Here is a 25,556-nt window from a genome sequence, read left to right as displayed (position 1 = left end):
ACAAATTGACTGTCTGTTAGTGTGAATAATGAAATTTAGATTTAAGAACTTCCATTTAAATTTTTCCAAAAGGGGAGCAAGACTAAAATGTACCCTGTTGAACCATTGGCCTTAGTCACCCCTCAGATCCTGGCAGTTAGAATAGAACAGTTAACAGCAGTAATGTGGCAGATTACCTTTTCACAACAAGCAGCCAGTACTGTAACAGCACATTCTTGGAAAAGATAATCAATTATGAGAGGTAAGGTTTTACTTTAACCAGATTATAAGCAAGTTTATTTTCTACTGTGCACCAAATCGTAGAACCAGTTAAAAGGCTAATTAGACTTGCAGCTAAGACTATCCCAGGCTGCCACTGAGCCAACTTCAGTATTCTGGAGATGAAAGGGTTAAAACAACCATATGCCCAAGCAAATCATGTTTCATCAAGACCAATCTATTTCTTATCAGAAGTCATTCTTGTTTGATGCAAGGACACCATCATTGATCTGAAATGTGCTCAGTTACTTAACTGAAGAAAAAAAAAGTAATCAATTCAACACCAAAAAGTTTTTATTTCAGCTAGAATGTTTCTAAGTTAATGTTAGACTCGGAATCTAATTCCTAGTTCAGATTGATGACAATATAATGCTTCTGCAATGTAGACTGCAGTCCAGTCACTCTTCCCCCAGGGTGTGCTTGTCAAACAGGTACACTCCCATGCCATTCTCAGGGGCTCCCAGTCTCTTCAGGTTGGTGATGTGATCTCCAAGCTTCTTGATCATCTTCACTTGTTCATCCAAGTAGTGGCTCTCCAGGAAGTCACACAACTGGAAGAAAAAAAGATGGAGAATAGTTATGTCCAGCAGCAGATAAAGGAACATCTGAGCTTCCCCACAAAGGTTTGGATTGTAACCCTCTTGGTTTGGATGAGTCAATTAGTGATCCTTTGATGGATTTTTTGCATCATTGGATGAAACTTACTGTACAATAAGTGTTTAGAAGTAAGTGACCCAGGATCTAATGTACACAGTGGGTTAACTTCCGGTCTCTTCTCCCCCTCAAAAAAAACCAAGAGGCACTAACAAAGCTATTATTAGGTATGAACATCTTATGATTAGGCTAAAGAGTAAATTTCAATCACCTCCAACTTACCCAAAAGCCCACATTAAAGCATTAAAAACTTACATGAGGGTCTGTCCTCTCAGTGGACAGTTTGTGCAGATCCAGCAGACTCTGGTTCACATTCTTCTCCATCTGCAGAGCTCTCTGCATTGCCTCCAGACCATTGCTCCACTCATCCTGCTCTGGCTTCTGAAAAGGGAAGTTTCAGCCAGTTCACTTGCAATGAATTAATCTAACAATACACAAGAAAGCATTGAAGGAAAAAATAGGGGTGTAAAAGCAATCAGAAATCCATGTTACCATCAACCAATTGTGTCACAAGAATTCAGAATTACTGAACTAAACCACCAGACTGAAATTAATGAGGCAAAGAACAGATTCATTTAAGGGGAAGCTAGACAAGTATATGAGGGAGAAAAGAAGGATATGGTGATAGGGTTAGATGAAGTAAGGTAGGAGGAAGCTCATGGAGCATAAACAGCATAGACCAATTGGGTCAAATGACCTGATTCAGTGCTGCAAATTCAAACTAATTGCTATTAAGGTAGTGTTTGAAACAGGCAATCCCAGGGGTGCCATACAGAAGGCCACTTCATTGCTGAATCAAACCTTGATGTCCTCAAAGATGATTCGGCCCCCACGCCGATTCTGGAATCTCAGCAGTTTCTCAGCATCCTCATGTTTCTCATGTGACTGCTCCTTGAAGAACTCTGCAAAGTGACGCAGGGCAACATCATCCCGGTCAAAGTAGAAGGACTGTGGAGAGATCAAAAGAGTAGTTGGGTATCTCAGAATATTCATCATGGGTATTGTACATAATCAGTAAAATATTGAAGTTGGCTTTGTCAAGGGTTCAAGTCTCACTGAACTTATATGCAGCTTTTGTGAAATAAAGTACAGGCCAACTTCCATCACTAATCTGGTCATGATGGCGGATAATCTCACTCCTAGTAATAGGGAAACTGGCCAATGGAAAATCATTACCAATTCAGCTTTGATTGCTCAAAGCTACACTTGCTTAACTTCAAACTTGGTACTCAATTGTAAGTCTTGAAATTAGTGATGCAACATTGAAAAAGGATCTAAATGTTACCAGTATCACACTCCCCAATCATTTATTGAGCCAGGTCTATTTTATAGAAACCAATTAAGGGGCATTACTAGAACAACAAGCAATCACCTAAACATAAACAGAGATCTAATCAATACGCATTTATTTCAAAGAGGAGATAATCTGACCTGAGTTTTAGTGGCTGCATTCATCCCATGGAAAAGGTTTTCTTAAAATACACTTCCCAAAATCACCAACAGGCAGCATCAATACTATACATCAAAGCATTGCAGAGGAGAATCAGATACCAAGGAATTTAAGTTAAGATAGTTAGAATTTGAGGTGTCTTGTGAAGATGTACAAAGGTAGTGGCAGTAAAGGAGTTACACTGAATAGGGCCAAAATGGAGCAAAGGGAGTGAGAAATTACAATAGGGTACAAGCTGGCACTGAACAGGATTAGGCCATTCAGCCCCTCAAGCCTGCTCCACCATTCAATTAGATCATGGGAGATCAAGACCTCAACTCCATTTACATGCCTTAGCACCATATTCTGGACACCCTTACCTAACAAACATGAGTCAGGGGAGGGGGGCAGGGTGGATATAGCACAGAATTTAGTAATTTCATATTACATGGTCTCCAATGTGAAGGGTTCAAAGAAACAAAACTCACCATAGAGAGATAAACATAGGAAGAATAGAGCTCCATATTGATCTGCTTGTTGACATCATCCTCACACTCTTTGTGGTAGTTCTGACACACTTGGGAAGCCATCTTTAAATTAACTTTAACAAGTCTAAATAACTCTGTTGAAACAACAAGGTGAAAAACAGCTACCCAAAGCTCCATATTTATACTGCTGGTTAATCCGGGGCGTGGCAGCCTAGATGATGAGTGACAGTTGGCAATACCCAATCAGAAATTACATCCTCTCTCAGAACAGCAATCAAGAAAAGGGAGGAGGGGAGATGACATCCAGAGCCAGTCAGAACTTTGAAGGAGGAGCATCATTGGCTGACAATTCAATAAAGATCCAATTGCTCTGACTTTCCTCAAACTGTAAAATCTGTTTCCGTGACCAGTGGGCACAGCAGGGACTGGAGTGCATCCTGGATCGATGTAATAACATTATAATATGACACTTATTTTGGGTTTATTGATTTACTGCACATAAACACAACCAAACCCCCCTCCCCTTCTTATAAAAGGGGGGCCTAAAACACAAAAAAAGAAAAAGAAAAAAAAAACATGGCTGCTCATCCATCCCACACTCCAAAGAAAAAAAAATCTGATAGTGACCAGATTATTGACCATAATTGACATTTCTTTGATGGACCAATAAGGGAGACTCTGGGTTGCCCCAGGGTCACCAAACATAAACCATCACAAGTGGCCCTCTCAGGGCACCACTAATATTGGATGGTCCAATCAAACTGAAAAGATGCCAAAATAAGCATCAAGTGCCACCAAAAACAACAGGATACTTTCCCAATTAAATCAGGATTCTATTATTGATGTCCACAAGACAGTCTATACCCTACGGTGCCCACCGGTCGCGGAAGGCATCAAGCGTAACGGTGGACACCACATGCTCTCTCTCCAGGGCCACCCGGGCACTTGACCATAATGGACCAAATTGTCAATTGGTGGATCTGCCCCATCCCATCGGTTATGGTCACTGATAGTGACGGTTCAAAGATCCAGAACCACAGGTTTAATTGTTGTTTGCGGGTCAGTGTCTTTGAATAATTCTGGATGGGTCCGTGAGTTGATTATTTGGCAGGTAGCTGCGGGTTTGAGGCAACATCCAAACAGATCAGAGCCTGTGAACAGCAACCAACAGCGAGTCAGGCGAATGGAAAGTGGGTGTGATGAATGTGTCAAACACACGTTCTTTGATACTCCATCAATTCTAGGGTCAGTGAGCATCTGTACACACATCGGCTGGAAAGTGAAGGGGACCACGGCATGTTGAGTTCTTGTTTTGTCATCATTAAATTTTACAAGCAATAAAATGCAGAGCAGTGCACGGGGAAGAGACTGTGGACCATTGACTGAAGGAATTGCGGTGGGGGGGGGAGGTGGGGGTTTGGTGTTGGGAGGGATTGCGATGAGAGGCAAACACTGTGTGTAGTGTTGGTTGTACAGACAGCGACCCACAGTGGTGAACAGACTATCTAGTAGTTCCAGGGTTTGGTAACTCCTTATTTCAATGATTAATCTCTTGTACTTTTTGCCTGGACAGTCAAACACCAAGTGGAAAGAGGCAAGTGGTGAATTTTCTTCTTCGAAATGAGAGTTCCTGATATTTCCCTAAATCCGGTCAGGGAAGGATGGGGCTCCATGGATATCTTGTGTTCCGGATCCGATCACATCAGAATACTGTCGGATCAACAAGAAACAGCAGGCTAAAAAAAAAAAAATCAAAGGTGGAACCTAGTGAAGGATGAAGCAACGAAAAGTGGGGTCGATGGCTGATCTGATTGTGATCCCTGTGTGAGAATAACCTGAACATCACTAGTGCAAATTCAGTTAAAGTTTTAAATAGACCAAGTAGTTGGTGGTTTATCTTATAATTAGATGGCTCTATTCTCCAACGCTTCAGTAGACTTATAAGTGGCAGTTTCAGCAATTGGGATCTAGTGTTATTAGATTCCAGGCCAAATAAGATTACACGAAGATTGTATGCGCAAGAGGGGAATGGGGCAAGAATTACTTAACGAAACAGCAGAACCCAGCAAGGGAAAGTTGGAGGGGCTCTTAGATTTGCAACAGCAAATAGAAGTATGTTGGAGGCTATGGGGTCCAGGATATAAGAGGTGAGTGAGGTGAACAGAGACTGGAAAATAAAAACAGATTGAAACAAATAGCAGGAGCTGGACCAAAGTTCTGCACAGGAAGAAAAAGATGGAGGAAAGAGCCAGATAACCATAGCAGGAACAACTGGAGATTTGGTCTTATTTTGCTCCAGGATTTTTGTAACTACTTAAATTTGAATACCTGCTCCAGGGAACACTTCCCTCATGTCCTACAATGGACAAGTCAGCAGCAATTCATGGGGTTGTTTATTCAGAAGGTTAACTACTGTAATCACCATTGATGCCCACATCCCATTAACAAATAGTAAAAAAAAATGCACACTCTCCAAAAGGGATTTAAGCATATGGGGAAGGTGTGGAGAAAGAGGTCTTACTGTAATCAGATTACACTTCAATCTCTTCTACAGAAGACCAAACATTAAAAGCTGTTAAAGGCCAAAATTAGACATATTGCTATGGCCATCCAGGGCGGCTATAAAACCCAATTAACCCTTCTGGAGGGGAAGGGGTTAAAACACCCCTGTGCCCAAGCAAATCAGATTTTATCAAGGTGAGAATCTATTTCTTAGTAGAAATAGTTTTTATTTGACACAATGTGCTCAGTTACCGAGAAGAAACAAGGAACCAGTTCAACATCAAAGTTTTATTGCAGCAGCAAGAACACTCAACTACAATGTTTGAAACTTAATCTTAGACTTGGAATTCCATTCCCAGTTCAGAGATGGCAACATAAAACTTCAATACACAAGTTGAATATCTGCAACATGGACAACAGTCCAGTCACTCCTCCCCCAGGGTGAGCTTGTCAAACAGGTACACTCCCATGCCAGTCTCAGGGGCTCCCAGTCTCTTCAGGTTGGTGATGTGATCTCCAAGCTTCTTGATCATCTTCACTTGTCCATCCAAGTAGTGGGTCTCCAGGAAGTCACACAACTGGGAAAGGGAAAAATAAAAATCAAGCCAGCTACTTGAATCATTAGGTTCCTTTAATCTCACTTCCCTCCTGGGAAATACTCAAGGTCTCATTACAAAATATGGCAAAGAGACGACTAGATCTAACTCCTCCCCCTCCCAGCCACTGGTGTTGAAAATAAATGCTGTCCTGCCCCAGTCCCTCACTTAGTCAGTATCCATTTGGAGGTTTCCTTCAAGCCCAAGATATCGCAACCCTTGACAGATTTTAATGCTCATCTTCAGTAGATTTAAAAAACCTCAAGATTTAGAAATGAAAAGTATTGAGCTGCATTCAGTCTGATGTGATTTTAAAGGACAGTGCTAAATTACACAATCCCAAATTAAAAATAAACCCCAAAAGTTAATGCCAGTGATGCATTAACAACTTACATGAGGGTCGGTCCTCTCAGTGGACAGTTTGTGGAGATCCAGCAGACTCTGGTTCACATTCTTCTCCATCTGCAGAGCTCTCTGCATTGCCTCCAGACCATTGCTCCACTCATCCTGCTCTGGCTTCTGAAAAGGGAAGTCTTTCAAGTCACAAAATGCTCAAGCTCCCTTCTGCATCCCATGTAGTATTAATCTCAAACTAGCCTGAAACAAGAGGATGACTGGAGAGTGGAAGAAAATTGATTTTTGCCCTGATGTTAGCAACAAGTACTCTGTTCAGTTATAATTCAGAACATGTGGCTCATTAATGAGAAAACATCTTCTCTGCTGTGGAGAAATTTTCCACATTCTGAAAGCTGGATAGAGGCTGCACTGGGGACTAATCATTCAATATGAAAGTAAGCCTCAATAAATGACATTTGGTCCAGTCATGAACTCAACAACTGGCAGGTGGGTCATTAACCAGAGGACACAGATTGAAGATAATGGGCAAAAGAACCAGAGGGAAGATGGAGATTTCATATATAAAGTGAATTGTTACAATCTGGAATGCAATGCCTGAAAGGGAAGCTGAATCAATAGCAGCTGTCAGAACAGAATTTTATACAGAGATTTGGGAAAAGGAAAAATTTGCAGCTCTATGGGGAAAGAGCAGGGCACGAGGGACTAATTGGATATTCTTTCAAAGAGCCAGCACAGACACGATGAGCCAAATGGCCTATGATTCTATGAACAAACCTTGATGTCCTCCAGGACAATGCGTCCCCCACGCTGATTCTGGAATTTCAGCAGTTTCTCAGCGTGCTCCTGTTCCTCATGTGACTGCTCCTTGAAGAACTCAGCAAAGTGACACAGGGCAACATCATCCCGGTCAAAGTAATAGGACTGTAGGCACAAGAGTCAATTAAACCATCATACCAAATTAAGATAGAGAACAAACATCAGTACAGTGATTTCACAATGGATCAGGGAACCAAGGAGTTTGATCATTTTTAAAGAGTACTCATATCTCCTAACTCAGTTCACCTGGTGAAAGTAGACAACAGGTTGCCAGTGGAGAATGGAATCACCTCAGTCTTTGACCACACTGAGCAACTCAACTTAAACCCAAGCTTGAGCTACTTGGCCATTCCGGTACCTCCTGCCCACATCTCAATTTATACAAAGCATTAACCAGGAAGTCACATGACAGGTCCTCCTTCAGTGTTGGATACTGTGACCAAGGTGCCGAAAGCTACCTGTTCAACCACAAGTGATTCAGAAAGACCAGGGTGCACAATTAGTCAATTAACTCATGCAATGGGAGTCTCCTCCTTTTAGAGGGTCTGTGTACTAGATCAGAACTTGAAGTTCCAAGAAAATAAGTTGTAACAGAGACAAACAATGTAAAATAGGATAAAACTCAATTAGTTCAGATCACTAAATTGGGGAAAATTTAGATGTACATTTGACATCTGAAACAGCTTCTCCAAATCAATAATCTGAACTCACCACAAACCCCCACCCTCTATTCACATGTCAAGGATGAGCACATCCCAAAGGAGGGGTTACCTGCTTCTTTCATGGTCTTGCCCAGTCCCCTGTGGTCCAGGAGAGGGAGCATGCAGTGTCCACAAGTACACTCATTTGAGACCTTCCATGACCAGTAGGCACCAGTGAAGAGAGATATAAATTTCCTTTTGTTTTTGCTTAAATTAGGCTTTATGTTCATAGTTTTGTAGCAATTGGGCACTTTCCTGATAACAACAGAGAGCAACCCAATGTCAGCCTTACTTGATTAAAAGAGGCACACATTTCTCCACTGTGTTCTATACATTCCATCAATTACAAGTTTCTTGCTATTGTACAGACAAGGGTTACACTCCATCCCAAACCTGAACAAAACTCCCTTCATTAAGCAAGAAACTCCACCCATTTTGAAAATTCCCAATTTGATTTTAGAAACTTTGAGAAGTTCAATTAAGCTTTTGGCTGGAAAAGACAGGTTACAAGATCAAGAGTATGTAGCTATGGTTAAGAATGCCCATGGATTTGTGTTTTGACTAAAGATTTCACCACAGGTGTTTGAGACCCCAACTATGGGCAAGTCACCTGTAACTCAAAAGACACTCACTGGCCAATGTACTGAATAGGCTTTTTTTTTTGGGGGGTGGGGAATGCATTTCACAGTCTCAATTTAAACTCCAACATGGAAACTAAAAAAAAAAGGACCCAAACAACCCATTTGAAAGGATAATGAAACATCACAACTATAAAGATAGTTAAAAGAAATATTAGAACAGCAAATTAAATTATTTTACTGAATTTAAAAGTTTAATTCACTACAATTCAGTAAGTCTACATTAGTTAATAAGACCAAATACCCAAAGAAACCCAAAACTCACCATAGAAAGATAAACATAGGAGGAATAGAGCTCCATATTGATCTGCTGGTTAACACCATCCTCACACTCCTTGTGGTAGTTCTGACACACTTGAGAAACCATCCTAACTACTTTTTTTTAATAGACCAGCAAATGACTGCAAATAATATGAACATAAAGATTCCTAACCTAAGCTGCTATATTTATTCTTTCAGACACAACCCATCTTTAATTACAGGACGTGACAACACTGATGATGAATGTTTGGCAGGCCAATCAAATAGCTGCTTTCTCATCACACGAATGGAAAAAAACCCGAACCCCGCCCCCTAAAAAAAGTGGGGGGGGCCTAAAAACACAAAAAAACCTGGCTGCTCTTCCATCCCACACTCCTGAGCTGAGCAGAAAGGAAAAAAAAACCAATATCTTTAGGATCTTCTTTTCATTCAATCTCTTCTCTTGTTCTATTTCATAAGTTTCTTCACTTCATTTTAACCTGCTGTTTGTTTTTATTCTGTGACCTGTCTGTTTTTTAAACTCTCTTTCTAAGGATTTCTCCCCCTGCTCCTCATTTGTTCTGTTCTTTTCTCCCCATCTCCCCCATTCCCCAGAATCCCACCCATTCCCATGCCCCCTTGTAACACTGTGCAGTCTGCAGCCTGTGTGTCCATGTCCCTGTGCTTCAGTCAGCCTGAGTCACTCTCTTCAATAAAAAATATTCCTTCCACTACGAGCATGCTATCCAGTCCCTCGGTGCCATTGTCTCAATGTTACTCTTTTAATTGAACAAGAAGGAGACACTGAGTTTCTCTTTTTTTCCAATGGGTCTTTGAGCCCCAGTGTCAGGGACCCCGAAAACCTATTCAAGTGCTGTAAGAATTTTTTCTTGTGGCACACCCAATCATAGCAATTAAACCGAATTAAACCAAAATGTCACTGTCATAATCAACTATCCACTCCAGTCCCCGGTCTCAAGCATAACGGCAGACACTCCATGCTCCTTCTCCAGGGCCACCCGGGCACGGAGAATGCTGGGGAAGAGAGACAGACAGTCGGAGCGACCGCCCCCCCATAGGCCATGTCTAGCCTGGACCTGTAGATGGCCACCTTGGACAGGCCCAGGACCAGACCCACGAGGAATTCAGTCCCACCCTCCTGATCTTTGGCCACCCGTTGAGGGGAGTGGGGAGTTTGGGGGGGGCGCAGGCAAGTCGGAGGACATCCTCATGGGTCTGGCCCTGGGCCTGTCCAAAGTGGCCATCTACAGGTCCAGGCTCGACCCGGCCCATGGGGGCGGTCACTCCGACCGTCTGCCTCTCTTCCGCAGCATTCCTCGCGCCGCGATGGCCCTGGAGAGGGAGCACGCGGTGTCTGCCGGTACGTTTGAGGCTTTCCGCGACGGGTGGGCACCGCAGGGATTGGAGTGCATCCTGGACCGAGATAATAAAATTATAATTTGACACTTTTTTGGGGGATTTACTGCACATGAACACACCCTAACCCCCCCTTCTTATAAAAGGGGGGCCTAAAACACCAAAGAAAAGCTGACTGCCCAAAAAAAATACAACAAAATTATTATTTGACTCTGTTATCATTTGGTTTTTTGATTTTTTTTCTAAAAAAGTTGCACCCTGAACCCCCCCTCCCTCAATCTCATAAAAGGGGACCGAAACACAAAAAAAAATCTACTTAATTGAAAAAGAAGGAAAAAAAAGTTCTGATTGGCTTTAAGTACAATCTTGACTACGCCTCTCCCTTGATTGGTGTCCTCAGTGGGCGTAGAGCTCTGAATGGCTAGTGTGAGTTTTCACTCATCATCGGGAATGCCACGCCTTGTATTACAGGCAGGCTGTCCCCAGACATATAAATAGAAGAGTTTGGGAAGACGTTAGCCTGGTTCAGCTAATTGAAGTACCTTCTTAGACAGTTAGAATGGATTCCCAGGTGTGTTAGAACTATCACAAGGAGTGTGAGGATGGTGTCAACAAGCAGATCAATATGGAGCTCTATTCCTCCTATGTTTATCTCTCCATGGTGAGTTTGTTTTGACCCTTTCACTATATCCTATTCAATCTGTGTACAGTGGGTGTATTTTTTAAACCTGTAATTGTACAAGTTAAATTGAACTGTCATAAACAAACTGTCTCCCTGTTCCTTGCAGTAATTGCACTATAGGCTGAGTTTCTTCAATCTCTGACTCACGTTCCTGGGCTCTGAGCTTCTTCAAATTTAGTTCTGGAATACACTGCATTCAATGGGGGCATGATCCTGGTGAAAGGAATCTTATTATTGGTCCTTCACTAATTTCCAGATATACTATTGAGTGCTATGATTTCAAGTTAAGCAAGTATTGATTTGTGAGCATGTTCAAGTAAACTTTCAATTAAAGCTGAATTAGTGATTATTTTCCATTGGCTAGCTTGTTTTCATAACAATCTGCAGACCAGTTGAGTGAGCCAGAAAGCAAAATATTGAGGTTGGCTTCATGTACAATACCCATCATTAGTCTGCCCTGAGATATCCAACTACTTTTGATCTCTCCACAGTCCTATTACTTTGACCGGGATGATGTTGCCCTGCGTCACTTTGTCAAGTTCTTCAAGGAGCAGTCACAGGAGAAACATGAGGATGCTGAGAAATTGCTGAAATTCCAGAATCAGCGTGGGGAGAATCATCTTGGAGGACATCAAGGTTGGGTTCAGTCTTCTGCATGGCACCCCTTTGCTTGTTTCAAATTTCTGCAGCAATTTGTTCCAATTTACATGGAATTTTCTGCACACAAACAGGTCATTTGGTCCAACTGGTCTACGTTTATGTTCATGCTTCAGAAAAGCCTCCTCCCACCTTACTTGATCGAATGTGATCAGCATATCTTTCTTTTTTTTATCTTTCTATTTCTTTTGCACTCATGTATATGTCTAGCTCCCCTTTAAATGCATCTATACAAATTGTCATTAATTTGACTCTTGTAGTTGTGATGGCTTAATTCAGTAATTCTATATTCTTAACACAATTGGTTCATGGTAACATGAACTTTTACTTTTTCCACCCTATTTTCCTTCAGTGCTTTCTGGTGTATTGTTTGTTTAATCCATTAAGTGAACTGGCTGAGACTTCTTTTTCAGAAGCCAGAGCAGGATGAGTGGAGCAATGGACTTGAAGCAATGCAGAGAGCTCTGCAGATGGAGAAGGATGTGAACCAGAGTCTGCTGGATCTGCACAAACTCTCCACTCAGGCCAGACCCTGATGTAAATTCCTAATGCTGTTAATGTGGGCTTTTGGGTAAGTTGGAGATGGAGGAACCTTGCTGTCCTTGAGCCTATTCAAAAGACCTTCATTCCTAATAGCTTTGTTTGTGTCTTTCTTGGAATTTTTTGGGGAGGGGTGACACAGGCAAGTTGGCCTATTGTGTACATTAGCAGTACGTGTGTCCCAGTGACCCCAGGATCTGAGCACTTACTGTACAGTAAGTTTGCTCCAATGATGCAAAAAATGCATCAATCTGAAGTGCAACACTTGCCAATCCTCCAGACCAAGAGGATTAAAATCCAAATGCTCGAGGGGAAGCTCAGATGTTCCTTGATATCTCCTGCTGGATGTAACTAGTTTCTCTTTTTTTTTCTTTCAGTTGTGTGACTTCCTGGAGACCCACTACTTGGATGAAGTGAAGATGATCAAGAAGCTTGGAGATCACATCACCAACCTGAAGAGACTGGGAGCCCCTGAGAATGGCATGGGAGTGTACCTGTTTGACAAGCACACCCTGGGGGAGAGTGATTGAACTGACTGCAGGGATAAAGTCTATATTGTTTAGTACTCCTGTTTATATAGTCTTAAGACCCCCCCCCCTACCCTGTAGCAATGATAACTTTTGTGATGTTGTACAAAGAGCTGAGAGATGTGGGCTCTTGATGTGAAATGTAATATTAAGCAGTTTATTTCCAGTTACTATGAACTAGGTTTAGTCTCCTTTGTAAATTTGAGTGGTTGCTTATTTTTCAGATTAATGTAATTTTGGTTTATTTCCAACAAACTACACTGGGCTGCGTAATGGCTTCATTGTGGGATTTAGTCCTGGGACTTGTTTGCATTTTCCTCTTCTGGGGTAATTCCGATTTATTGACTTGGATGTTTAGGGCCACATTGAAGGTCTAATTTCAATTCTGACTATACCTTGGGTGCAAATTGTATTCATTTGTCACATCTAGTTTCAGCACAATCGTTTTAAAGAGCAATACTGTTATTGAAGTTACTGTTCCCACTGTGCTGCATTGTCTCTTGGCCCTTTGCATGAATAGCAATTCTCCTCAACCCCACCATACATCATATCAGCTACTGTAACTTTTTGCTCTGTTGAAACACACAAAGGAAAGTGAATTTGTGTTAAACCATTTCGGCCCAATGAACAATCCTATTTATGAATGGTATCTGTCCTGGGACGAGCAGTTCAGGTACAAGGGGAAATCAACCAGAATTACTACATTGCTTGTTATCCATTGCCTGGGAAAGGAGTTGTGGCTTGGGTTTGCTTATGAGAACCTTTAGTCCTATTGTGTTTCATAACAAGCATCCTTTCCAACTCCTACTGGTCTTCACCTCTATGAATGGATTCAAATGTTGATGCTGTAATTATCCAGTGTTTACAAATGAAGTTTAGGAACTTAGTTGTGAACTGCACTGGCTGTGATGGAATTGCAGTCTTCAGTCATTCCACGTTAATGTCTTTGCTTCTCTTAAAAGCACTTTTGGGGGATCAATGTTGCCACAATTGTATGAGTTGGTCTGGATTTGCTGCACTGAAGTGCCAGCCTGGATTGTGTGGTCAAGTATCTGGATTGGGACTTGAACCCATAACATTCTGACTCTGAGGTGTAACACAAAATCACTTTCCTTTGTGTTTCAAAAGAGCAAAAAAGTTATAGTAGCTGTCACAAATGGGGATGTTTGTGTGGGTGACATTGCATTCAGTAATCTTCACTCCCTCTCATTCTCGCTGAATATCCTGAATTTTACCAAACAACATTTCATGAGAATCAAAACTAAAAATGACACATCCCACAATGCTTTGCCCAGTTGATGCCCCCATGCTGCCAATCCTCAGACACACCCATTCTCTATATTAGAACTGGGGACGATTCACACCATCCATGGGATGGAATTTCCATTTCTCTGTCCAATGGTTGGTTTGCAAATTCACTCAAGACTACTTGATTGCTTTGAATATTGTCTCAGCATCACAATTACAAGTAATAAACTTGACCAGATTATGAAATACCACTTCAGTGAAAATAGCAAATTATCATCTATTTCAACATTGTGATTCCGTGAGTCTTAAACAAAGAGACACTTTCAGGTTTGAGGGAAGTCCAAGATCCCAAAAGCTGCTCGATGCGGGAGTCCTCCCCTGCACCAGTGAGGATCTGGGGTGCAGAGTGTTGCATGAAGCAGTGCCGACCAATAGGTTTTTAAGTCACTTCAAGAACTCTCAAGCTGCCTGTGATAATTGCTGCCGAGATGAGTCCGTGCCTCATAGCTACATAGAATGGGAGAGGTTGTAGCCCCTCTTCCACTATTTGAAGGGGCTGCTCCTCAACTTCTGGCTGCACTTCAGTCCCACGCTCCTGATTTCTGGCCGCCCGGTGCGGAGCGGAGGGTGTCGGGGGGACGTCACTCACAGGGTTGTGATTGTTTGGAATTCTCTACCCCCGAGGGCTGTGGATGCTCAGTCATTGTGTATATTCAAGACTGAGATCGATAGATATTTGGACACCAAGGGAATCAAGGGACATGGGGATAGGGCGGGAAAGTGGAGTTGCAGTAAAAGATCAGCCATGATCTTATTGAATGGCAGAGCAGGTTCAAAGAGGCTGTATGGCCTACTCCTGCTCCTGTTTCTTATGTTCTTAAGTTGGAGGACCTCCTCGTGGGTCTGCTCCTGGGCCTGGCCAAAGTGGTCATTTACATGTCTAGGCTAGACGTGGCCCGCGGGGACGGTCACTCCGACTGTCTGCCTTTCTTCTGCAGCATTCTCGACGCCTGGATGGCCCTGGAGAGGGAGCACACAGTGTCTGCCGGCACACTTGAGGCTTTCTGTGACCTGCGGGCAAACCTTCATTGAATAAAAAACCTAAAAGCAGTGACATCACCGAGACTTATCACTCGCATCTGCCTGTATTCCAAAGCTTTCATTGGCTCTGGGAATCACAGCCCACCCCCTGTCCTTTGTTAATTGGTGCCTGGATTCATGTAAGATTCCTGATTGGCTATCAGGGATTGTCAATCATCATTGGTGATGTCACACCTAGTTTAAATGCAGGCTGTCCCAGTAGTATAAATACAAGAATTTGTGAGGGAAGTGGGTAGTTCTGGAGCTTTCTGAGTAATAGTGAAAAATTTTAGTATAATAAAATAATGACCATGGTGTCCCAAGTGTGTCAGAACTACCACAAGGAGTGTGAGGATGGTGTCAACAAGCAGATCAATATGGAGCTCTATTCCTCCTATGTCTATCTTTCCATGGTGAGACTTTATTAATTGTCACTGCATTCTAAGTAGTTGGAATTTCTCCAGTTCAAAGAACTGGCTTTAAATTACATTTCTCTTGAATTTTTTCCTTTGTGGGGGGGAAGACAAATCTTTTGGCCAGTGAGTACTTCCAGTGTGTAATACAAGGTGATCTTGGTGAGTTAATGGACTGCTCCTTGCAGCAGCTGCACTCTATTGAGGGGTTTAATATATGAACCTGGCTCAGCTGCTGCCTGAGTTTGGAAGAGATGAGCAGAAACCTGGTCAAGTGCTTGTCAACATTTGACAAAGTTCAGTTTCAATGGGGTGATTGTAGCCAGTGAAATGTTGACAGGTCCTCACTAGTTTTCTTTTTTTTTAACCTTGAAGTGAAGCAGCCTTCACTGCCCATCACACTAAATGATTGTATAATATAAAACTACAGGCATGATGGAATTGTCTCTTGTTCCTCCATGAATTTTAGGTTTGAATGGAGAGTAAAAGGAGGTACTACTGATGCAGCAGTACAGTCTAGTCTTCATAATCACAACAAACCTTAATTGCTCCTTTTCTCTGATCCATTCATTATCCTATTGGGGAGGGGGAAGCTATTGAACATCTAAGTGAAGTAAATTTGAATTTTGCTATTTAACAAATGGTATCTATTTTATAAAGGAACTGTTGACTGCACTAATTTGGGGGGGGGGTGGGAAATGCATAATTGAAGGTGAGATTGAGGTCCTATATGATGTTTTCAATATTCTCTCCACAGTCCTATTACTTTGACCGGGATGATGTTGCCCTGCGTCACTTTACCAAGTTTTTCAAGGAGCAGTTGCATGAGAAACGGGAGCATGCTGAGAAATTGATGAAATTCCAGAATCGACGTGGAGGCCGTATTGTCCTGGAGGACATCAAGGTTAGCTGTGGAGAAATATTAGTGACTGGACTATAGATGAAAACTACAAATGACAAAATGTTGGAGGAACAAACTGTGAAAATGTAATTCCTTGACTGTAAACACAGTTTCTGAAACCAATAGGGATAAGAGGTGCAAAAGCAAATGAGATTGCTGTGATGAGGGAATGGTTAACCCAAGACCATTCCTCAAGGGGGGAGTGGATAAACATGAAATGGAAGAGACAGTGTTGGGTTTATGTAGAATATTGTCCTATATCTCTCTTGCCCTTGTGTGGAGGTGTTATTATAGGATAGTCATACATTCTTTACCCCCTAATACAAGTTAGAGGAGCAGGGAAACACTGAAATGTCTGACCCCATTAAATCAAGTCAGATAATAAAACATGCAGTGAGATAGTTGCCCATAATACCTGCATGCCTACACCTACAGGCAGGGCAGTGGAATTAGTTTAGGATTTTTTCAGGCAAGACCAAGGACACATGGGCTGAATGGCCTGCTTTGTGCTGTAAATGTAAGTAATCTTGGTGTGATTGCTCACTAATGTGTTTTTCATATTTCAAACTTGTTTTAGTCATTAGTTCACCGTACAGTTTCTGCCTTCAGACTGAGGATGGAGCATGAGGAATTGTTTCACAGTGGAACATATATATTGAGATGTAATCTTTAACTGAGGCATGGCTTTATTTGCATAGTACTTATTGTTTATACCCCAAATAACTGAACTATCTGTCTCCAATTCTCACTCGGTTAGCAATGAGAGCATCAGGTGTTAATGGAATTTTGCATGTTCTGCTCTTTCAGAAGCCAGAGCAGGATGAGTGGAGCAATGGTCTGGAGGCGATGCAGAGAGCTCTGCAGATGGAGAAGAATGTGAACCAGAGTCTGCTGGATCTGCACAAACTGTCCACTGAGAGGACAGACCCTCATGTAAGTTCCTAATGCCTTGAGGTATTTAATATTTTGTTTGGGTGAAAGGAATGGTAACTTCATTGTCTAAGCCAGTGCCATTCTTCAAACATCAGACTGAGGTCTAAATAGCTTTTCATGTCTAAGCCTGGTGTACTGGGTAAATTCTATTGGAAGATTTCCACCAATGAAATACTTAAGCCCATCTGTTTATTCAGTTTGATGGACACCTTGCATCAAGTACCAGTTTTGGTGAGGGGCAGATATGAAGACCTCTGGGTTGGGTGGGGGATTAAAAAGCAGGGAGGGAAGGTTTGGCTTTGGGGTGTTGATTCTTGTGCAATAGACATTATATTTTAGGACTGAGATATTTTGTTTATATAGACTTTGAAAAGGCATTTGATCAAGAACCACAGAACAGACTTAATTGGGGGGTGGGGGTGGAAAAGCACAAAGGGATGGTGGTAACTTGGGTACATAACTGTTTAAATGATGGTGAATGGATGTTTTTCTGACTGGAGGAGTATGCAGTGGGGTCCACAGCAATCACTTAGGACCACGGCTTATCTTGTCTATAAATGACCTGGACTTGAACATAGGGGAAACAATTTTTAAGTTTGTGGATTATACAAAACTTGGCAACATAGTGTATAGTGAGGAGGATAGTCACAGACTTCAGAAGGATGTAGACAGACTGGTGAAATGGACAGACACCAGGCAGATGCAATTTATTGTAGATGAGTGAAGTGATGCACTTTGGGAGGAACAACATGATGCCAGTATAATCTAAATGGTACTGGGGGGGGAGGTGTGCGCAAGAGCAGAGGGACCTGAAGGTGCATAGTCACATCTTTGAAATTTGAAGGACAAGTTACGCAAGTGTATGGGATACTTGGCTTTGTAAATAAGGGCCTTGAATACAAAACAAGGAAGTCATGCTAAACCTTTACAAGAGAGGCCTCATCTGGAGTATTGTCGTCTACAATTCTGGGCACCACACTTTAGAAAGGATAAAGGACAAGCTGCTTGCTTGATTAGTACCCCATTCACTCCCTTCACCACGCACAGTGGCTGCAGTGTGTACCATCCACAGGATGCACTGCAGCAACTCCCAGACCTCTACCACCCTCAAGGGCAGCAGGCACATGGGAACACCACCACCTGCACGTTCCCCCTCCAAGTCACACACACCATCCCAACTTGGAAATATATCAGCCGTTCCTTCATCGTTGCGGGTCAAAATCCTGGAACTCCCTCCCTAACAGTGCTGTGGGAGAACCTTCACCACACAGACTGCAGCAGTTCAAGAAGGTGGCTCACCACCACCTTTTGGGCAATTGGGGATGGGCAATAAATGCTGGCCTTGCCAGTGATGCCCACATCCCATACATGGTTTTTTAAATGTCAAGGCTTTGGAGCAGGTACAGAGGAGATTGCCCAGGATGATACCAGGGATGAGTAACTTCAGTTATGTGAAGATTGGAGAAACTGGGATTGTTCTCTAGAGCAGAGCAGAGAAGGTTAAGGGGAGACTTTGTAGAGGTATTCAAAACAATTAGGTTTTGATCAGAAAATAGAGAAACAGTTACCTCTATCAAGTAACCGAAGGTCATAAATTTAAAATAATTGGCAAAAGAACTGAATTTTTTTGCAGGGTTAACATCTGGATTGCACTGAGGGTGGTGGAAGCAGATTTCATTGGAACTTTCAAAAGGCAATTGGACATTTACTTGGAGTACTGGGCTCTTAATTTGCAGTGTTATGGGGGGAGGGAGTGGAAAAGCTGGGGTATGTGACAAAATTGGACAGCTTTCAAAGCTGGCATGGGCACAACCAGCCAAATGACCACCTGTGCAGTAAGGATTCTATGCCCAAAAGGCAATTTGTTCCATAATCCAGTTGAATGAAACAGCTGCCTTAATGGCAATCTCTCTTCTTCCAGTTGTGTGACTTCCTGGAGACCCACTACTTGGATGAACAAGTGAAGATGATCAAGAAGCTTGGAGATCACATCACCAACCTGAAGAGACTGGGAGCCCCTGAGAATGGCATGGGAGTGTACCTGTTTGACAAGCACAGCCTGGGGGAGAGTGATTAAACTGACAGCAGGGATAAAGCCTATTGTGTTTAGTACTCCTGTTTATATAGTCTAGTCAGACCCCCATCCTGTAGGATTGATAGCTTTTGACTTTCTACAAAGAGGTGAGATCTGGACTCTTGATGTGTAACTGTCATTAACTGGCAATAAACTGTTTCTAACATTGCACTGGGTTTTGTCTTTTTTTAAATTGAGTAGTTGCTTTTTCAGATTAATGACATTTAACAGCTCCAGTGAATTGTTTTTCTTCACTTTTGGAGTAATTCTGAAGAATTAGATGTTCAGAGCCATGTGTTGAAGGTCAAATTTCAATTCTGTGTATACCTTGAATGCAAATTTCATTCATACATTTGCATGATTGTGTTGAAACCAGAAGTAAAGAGCAATGCTGTAATAGAAGTTACTGTTGTCACTGGTGCTGCATGTTGTCTTTGATACAACAAAATATTGTAATTTTTTTGGTTCTTCTACACCACTCAACCATCAATTCATAAACTCAATACAATCAGCTCCTCCATAAATCTATTATCCTTCCCAAATCCCACCAGCTCTCCCTTTGTTTCCTTCCACTCTTAGGAATGGATTCAAAGACTCTGGATGGAGCAGCTGTAATTATCTAGAATTTACAACTGGAGTGGAGAATTGCAGTTTTGTGAACCCAGAACAAACTTTTTAACTATCTTGATAGCTTAGAAGTGTGTGATGTAATATCACAACATTTCATATGTTATTGAGCTACAACTCTGACTTGGGTTGGATTTGCTGGTGGGTTTGATGGCTTTAGTGGTCAGACAAACCAATCTTTTAATGTAAGTATTCCCTATATGATCTCAACTGGGCTAATGCTGGTTAACTGTATATACCACACACTATTAGGTTAATATTCACCCTGCTTCTTTGTAGGCAAACTCTCTACAGGTACTCTATATACATAATTCAAAGGTCCTGTGCAAAGCATGAATCAAGTAATCGCAGGACTTAATTGAAGTCTCTGGTGTGCATCTGGGTGACTATTGAGTATGAACTTGTGGTGTCCTTCAGTTTGGTCAAAGCCCTTCGTGCCTGCAGGTCACTCACTGCATCTTGGATCCTTTCTGGCCAATACAGGTATAAATACCAGCTATATTTCCAGTTCATGTGGGTCAACAATGCTCATGGGTAGCATCTCCCAAAAGACTAGTGTCTGTACAATGATTGGTGGCTCCAGATGTGAATCACTACCATCCCCTCTGGTCCATCTTAAAAAAAAAAGTTTTAATCCAAGGCAACATATCTCATCACATAATCCAGGACTGAAAACCTCAACCATTTTGCAATGAAACTCGCTGTCAAGACTTTGGATCCCAGAGAAACACCAATGTGATGCGCCAGACTGTTAGAGAACATCAGAGTCTCATTTCAATCAGATTTAAATATTCTTTAGCCTCCGTGAAAGCTGATCATAAAAGGAACACGCTGGAGAAAATAGAAAGAAAGACAGACTCCCATTTCTATAGCACCTTGAACAACCTCAGGACACCCCAAAGCGCTTCACAGCCAATGAAGTACTTTTGAAGTCAAGTCACTGTTGTAATGTTGGGAACGGGGCAGCCAAGTTGTGCACAGCAACGTTCCACAAACAGCAATGTGATAATGACCAGATAATCTGCTTGAGTGATTTTTTTTTCTTTTCTTTTTTTTTCTCTTTTTTTTCTTTAGGCCCCCCTTTTATTAGAAGGGGGGTGTAGGGTGTGCTTAAATACAAGAAACCAAAAGAACCAAAACGAAGAATCAAATTAAAATTTTATTTTCCTCGTTCAGGATACACTCCAGCCCCTGCAGTGCCCACCAGTCGCGGAAAGCTTTAGTGATGTTGGTTGAGGGATAAATATTGGCCACTGGAGAGAATTCCCCTGCTCTTCCTCAAATTAGTGCCATGGGATCTTTTACAGGCAACTGAGAGAGCAGAGAGGGCCTCAGTATAATGTCTCATCTGAAAGATGGCACATCTAATGTGGGGAAATATGAGGTTATTCACTTTGGTAGGAAGAATAGAGAAACAGAATATTTTTTAAATGGTGAGAAACTAGTCAATGTTGGTGTTCAGAGAAATGTTGGGTGTCCTGGTACAAAGAAACACAAAAAGTTAGTATGCAGGTACAGCAAGCAATTTGGAAAGCAAATGGCATGTTGGCCTTTATTGCAAGGGGGTTGGAGTGCAAGACTAAGGAAGTCTTACTACAGTTATACAGGGCTTTGGTGAGACCTCACCTGGAGGACTACGTACAGTTCTGGTCTCCGTATCGAAGGAAGGATATACTTGCCTTAGAGGCGAAGGTTCACTCAATTATTTCCTGGGATGAGAGGGTTGTCCTCTGAGGAGAGGGTGAGTAGAATGGGCCCATACTCTCTGGAGTTTGGAAGAATGAGAGATGACCTCATTGAAACATATAACATTCTGAGGGGGCTTGACAGGATAGAGGCTGAGAGGTTGTTTTCCCTGGTTGGAGAGTCTAGAACGAGGGAGCATAGTTACATGATAAGGGGTCGGCCGTTTAGAGTGAGACAAGGAGGAATTTCTTCACTCAGAGAGTTGTGAATCTTTGGAATTCTCTACCCCAGAGAGCTGTGGATGCTGAGTCGTTGAGTATATTTAAGGCTGAGACAGAGAGATTTTTGAACTCAAGGGGAAATCAAGGGATATGGGGATCGGGCAGGAAAGTGGAGTTGCGGTTGAAGATTAGCCATGATCTGATTGAATGGTGGAGCAGGCCCGAGGGGTCGTATGGCCGACTCCTGCTCCTATTTCTTACGTTCTTATGTCTGACATTGCAGCACTCCCTCAGTTTGTGCTAGATTTTGTGCTCAAATCTCTGGATTGGGACTTGAACCCACAACCTTCTGACTCTGAGGTGAGAGTGCTACCACTGAGCCACAGCTGACACAAATGGAGATGTTTGTGTGGGTGACATTGCATTCAGTAATCTTCACTCCCTCTCATTCTCGCTGAATATCCTGAATTTAACCAAACAACATTTCATGAGAATCAAAACTAAAAATGACACATCCCACAATGCTTTGCCCAGTTGATGCCCCCATGCTGCCAATCCTCAGACACACCCATTCTCTGTATTAGAACTGGGGACGATTCACACCATCCATGGGATGGAATTTCCATTTCTCTGTCCAATGGTTGGTTTGCAAATTCACTCAAGACAACTTGATTGCTTTGAATATTGTCTCAGCATCACAGTTAATTGAAAGTAACAAATTTTGCACTTCAGTCCTGCGCTCCTGATCTTTAGCTGCCCGGTGCGGAGTGGGGGAGGCAAGTCGGAGGACCTCCTCATGAGTCTGCTCCTGGGCCTGGCCAAGGTGACCAGCCACGGGTCCAGGTTGGATATGGCCCATGGGGGCTGTCGCTCTGGCTGCGTACCTCTCTGCCGCGGCTTTCTCCATGCCTGGGTGGCCCTGGAGAAGGAGCACGCGTTGTCTGCAGGTACGCTTGAGGCCTTCCACGACCGATGGTCACAGCAGGGACTGGAGTGTATGGTTGACACTGCTAATAATATTGAGTTAATTTGCCAAGTTTTCTTTGTCTTTTGTTTGATTTTGGTGTTTATTAGTTGTGCCCCTTTGTTAGATATCCTTTATTTTGGGTTGATGACACGAGGGCAAACCCAGTGTCTCCTAAACGGGTTTATTTATATATTTTTTTGCTTTTGATTTTATTTAAGCCCCTTTGGCTGGGGGTGGGTTTAGGATGTCAACTTTATTTTTAATACAAATCAATAACCAGAGTCAAAGAAGAATTTTAATTTTCCTGATCAACTCTGCTCTCCAGTCCTTGCAGAAACGGGCATATTAAAAGAGGCAAAAGTGGTGACATCACCGAGACCAATCACCCAAACCTGCCTGTATTGCAAAGCTCTGATTGGCTCTGGATATCAATCTCTCCCCCAGAGCCCTGTCCTTTGTTAATTGGTGCCTGGATTCATGGAAGGTTCCTGATTGGCTATCAGGGATTGTCAATCATCATTGGTGCTGTCCATTCCTGGTTCAAATGCAGGCTGTCCCAGTAGTATAAATACAAGAGCTTGGGTTGGAAGAAGATAGTTCTAGACCATTCTAAGCAATAGAGAATAGTCCTAATATTTAAACAGTGATGATGGCTTCCCAAGTGTGTCAGAACTATCACAAGGAGTGTGAGGCTGGTGTCAACAAGCAGATCAATATGGAGCTCTATTCCTCCTATGTTTACCTCTCCATGGTGAGTCTTGTACTGTCTCTGCATTCTGAGAACTTGGAATTTTTTCCTGTTCAGAACTGGCTTCAAATTACATTTCTCTTGACTTCCTTTTCCTCCTTGGGGAATATCTTTGGGCAGTGAGTACTTTGTGTAATTTTGGGTGATCTTGTGTTAATGGACTGCTCCTTGCAGCAGCTGTGCTCTATTGAGGCTGCTGCCTGAGTTTGTAACAGCAGAAACCTGGTCAAGTGCTTGTCAACATTTGACAGAAAAAGTTCAGTTTCAATGGGGTGACTGTAGCCAGTGAAATGTTGACAGGTCCTCACTAGTTTTCTTGCATTTTTATTTGGAGGTGAAGTACTATGCGAGTCCTAGGCTTTTGTCACTGCTTTGATCCTAAAACAGATTGTGTTTAAAACTACTGGAATGTAAGAATTGTCCTGTTCCTTGCCCAATTTTAGATTAGAATGGCAAGTAGGAGGGGCTACTTACTCAGAAGTACAGTTTAGTTTGATTTATGAGTTAACAAATAGTATCTATTTTCTAAGGAAACTTTCAGCACTTATTAACTGAAGGGAGAAAAAGATAATTGTATGTTGGTGAGATCTAGGTCTGACATGATTCTGTTAAAATTCCAGTCCTATTACTTTGACCGGGATGATGTTGCCCTGCGTCACTTTGCTGAGTTCTTCAAGGAGCAGTCACATGAGGAACGGGAGCACGCTGAGAAACTGCTGAAATTCCAGAATCAGCGTGGGGGCCGAATCATCTTGGAGGACATCAAGGTTAGCTGTGAATTAGTGACTGGACCACAATTGGAAACCAGAAATGCTAAGATGCTGAAAGGGTGTGAAGAAACAAACCAGGGGTGGAAATCTAATTCCTTGATTGAGTGCAGTTTGCTAAAATGAATAGTGATGTGGGATATAAAAGCAAACCAGATTACTGTGATGAGGGAATAGTTGAACCAAAGACTATGCTGCTTCAAGGGATGAGTCAATGAGGAGGAGGATTTAGATTGAGCTATCCAAGATCCAGAACACATGATGGGCTGAATGGCCTGCTTTGTGCTATAAATGTAACTAATATTGGGAGTGATTTGTCATATCATTAACTTGTTTAGGTAATTAGTTCACAATTCTCTTTCCAGACTGAGGATGGAGCATGAGGAATAGTTTCACAGCAGACAGTGTATTTGGCTGTAATCTTTAACTGAGGCATGTTTTTATTTGCATAGTCACAGTACTTAGTTCAGTTCTCTGGGTTATAAATGATATGTCTCCAATTCTCACTTGAAGTTAGTCATGAGAGCATCAGATGTTCATGGAATTTTCCATGTTCTGCTCTTTCAGAAGCCAGAGCAGGATGAGTGGAGCAATGGTCTGGAGGTGATGCAGAGAGCTCTGCAGATGGAGAAGAATGTGAACCAGAGTCTGTTGGATCTGCACAAACTGTCCACTGAGAGGACAGACCCTCATGTAAGTCCCTAAGGCCTTGTAGCATTTAATATTTGTTGATTTTGGGTGAAAGGAATGTTAACTTCAGGTCATTGAAGTTGCTGCCATTCTTCAAATATCAGACCAGGTTCTGTCTGATTGCTTTTCACTACTAAGCCTGGTGTACTGGGGAGATTCTGGTGAAGATTTTCACCCATGAAATTCTCAAGTCCATCTGTTTGTTCAGCTTAATGGACACATTAATTAGCACCAATTTTGGTGAGGAGCAGATCTCTGAAAACAAAGCAGGAGAGTTCACTCTTGTAACAGTCACTCTTAGGACAGATCTCCTGAAGTGGCAAAGAGTGAATTAGATCAAGACTACCTGAAAAGCAATATGCTCAAATAGCTGCCTTAATGAAAATATCTCCCTTTTTCCAGTTGTGTGACTTCCTGGAGACCCACTACTTGGATGAACAAGCGAAGATGATCAAGAAGCTTGGAGATCACATCACCAACCTGAAGAGACTGGGAGCCCCTGAGAATGGCATGGGAGTGTACCTGTTTGACAAGCTCACCCTGGGGGAGAGTGATTAAACTGACTGCAGGGATAAAGCCTGTTTTTTGTACTCTTGTTTATATAGTCTTGTGCCAGACCCCACTCCTATAAGAATGATGGCTTTTGTGACTTTGTACAAAGAACTGGGCTCTGGTTGTGAAATGTAACAGTAAATAAACTATAATGTTGAATTGGATTTTTGTTATCTCTTAAACTGGT

The 25,556-nt window shown here is 42.3% G+C and overlaps 4 protein-coding genes across 4 annotated transcripts; 2 read left to right on the top strand and 2 right to left on the bottom strand.

Annotated features, from left to right (window-relative positions):
• LOC137305532 (ferritin heavy chain, oocyte isoform-like) lies at positions 1-2,964 on the bottom strand. The gene is made up of 4 exons (XM_067974393.1): positions 2,830-2,964; positions 1,714-1,860; positions 1,168-1,293; positions 1-809 (listed from the first exon to the last, which is right to left on the bottom strand). The coding sequence occupies exons 1-4, from the start codon at positions 2,929-2,931 to the stop codon at positions 657-659; spliced, it is 528 nt and encodes a 175-aa protein (XP_067830494.1). The 5' UTR covers positions 2,932-2,964; the 3' UTR covers positions 1-656.
• Positions 2,965-5,604: 2,640 nt separating this feature from the next.
• Positions 5,605-8,857, bottom strand: LOC137305533 (ferritin heavy chain, oocyte isoform-like). Its single transcript, XM_067974394.1, has 4 exons — positions 8,705-8,857; positions 7,059-7,205; positions 6,321-6,446; positions 5,605-5,909 (listed from the first exon to the last, which is right to left on the bottom strand). The coding sequence occupies exons 1-4, from the start codon at positions 8,804-8,806 to the stop codon at positions 5,757-5,759; spliced, it is 528 nt and encodes a 175-aa protein (XP_067830495.1). The 5' UTR covers positions 8,807-8,857; the 3' UTR covers positions 5,605-5,756.
• Positions 8,858-15,047: 6,190 nt separating this feature from the next.
• Positions 15,048-19,282, top strand: LOC137305551 (ferritin heavy chain B-like). The gene is made up of 4 exons (XM_067974410.1): positions 15,048-15,203; positions 15,961-16,107; positions 16,912-17,037; positions 18,959-19,282. The coding sequence occupies exons 1-4, from the start codon at positions 15,096-15,098 to the stop codon at positions 19,112-19,114; spliced, it is 537 nt and encodes a 178-aa protein (XP_067830511.1). The 5' UTR covers positions 15,048-15,095; the 3' UTR covers positions 19,115-19,282.
• Positions 19,283-23,209: 3,927 nt separating this feature from the next.
• On the top strand, positions 23,210-25,533 carry LOC137305522 (ferritin heavy chain, oocyte isoform-like). The gene is made up of 4 exons (XM_067974384.1): positions 23,210-23,363; positions 23,981-24,127; positions 24,695-24,820; positions 25,220-25,533. Exons 1-4 carry the CDS (start codon positions 23,259-23,261, stop codon positions 25,373-25,375), a joined length of 534 nt encoding a protein of 177 aa, XP_067830485.1. The 5' UTR covers positions 23,210-23,258; the 3' UTR covers positions 25,376-25,533.
• Positions 25,534-25,556: the final 23 nt, after the last annotated feature.

This window comes from Heptranchias perlo, chromosome 40, assembly GCF_035084215.1.
Source record: "Heptranchias perlo isolate sHepPer1 chromosome 40, sHepPer1.hap1, whole genome shotgun sequence".
Taxonomy (NCBI): Eukaryota; Metazoa; Chordata; class Chondrichthyes; order Hexanchiformes; family Hexanchidae; genus Heptranchias; species Heptranchias perlo.
Note: the sequence above shows the minus strand (reverse complement) of the source record. Positions and strands in the feature narration are given on the sequence as shown.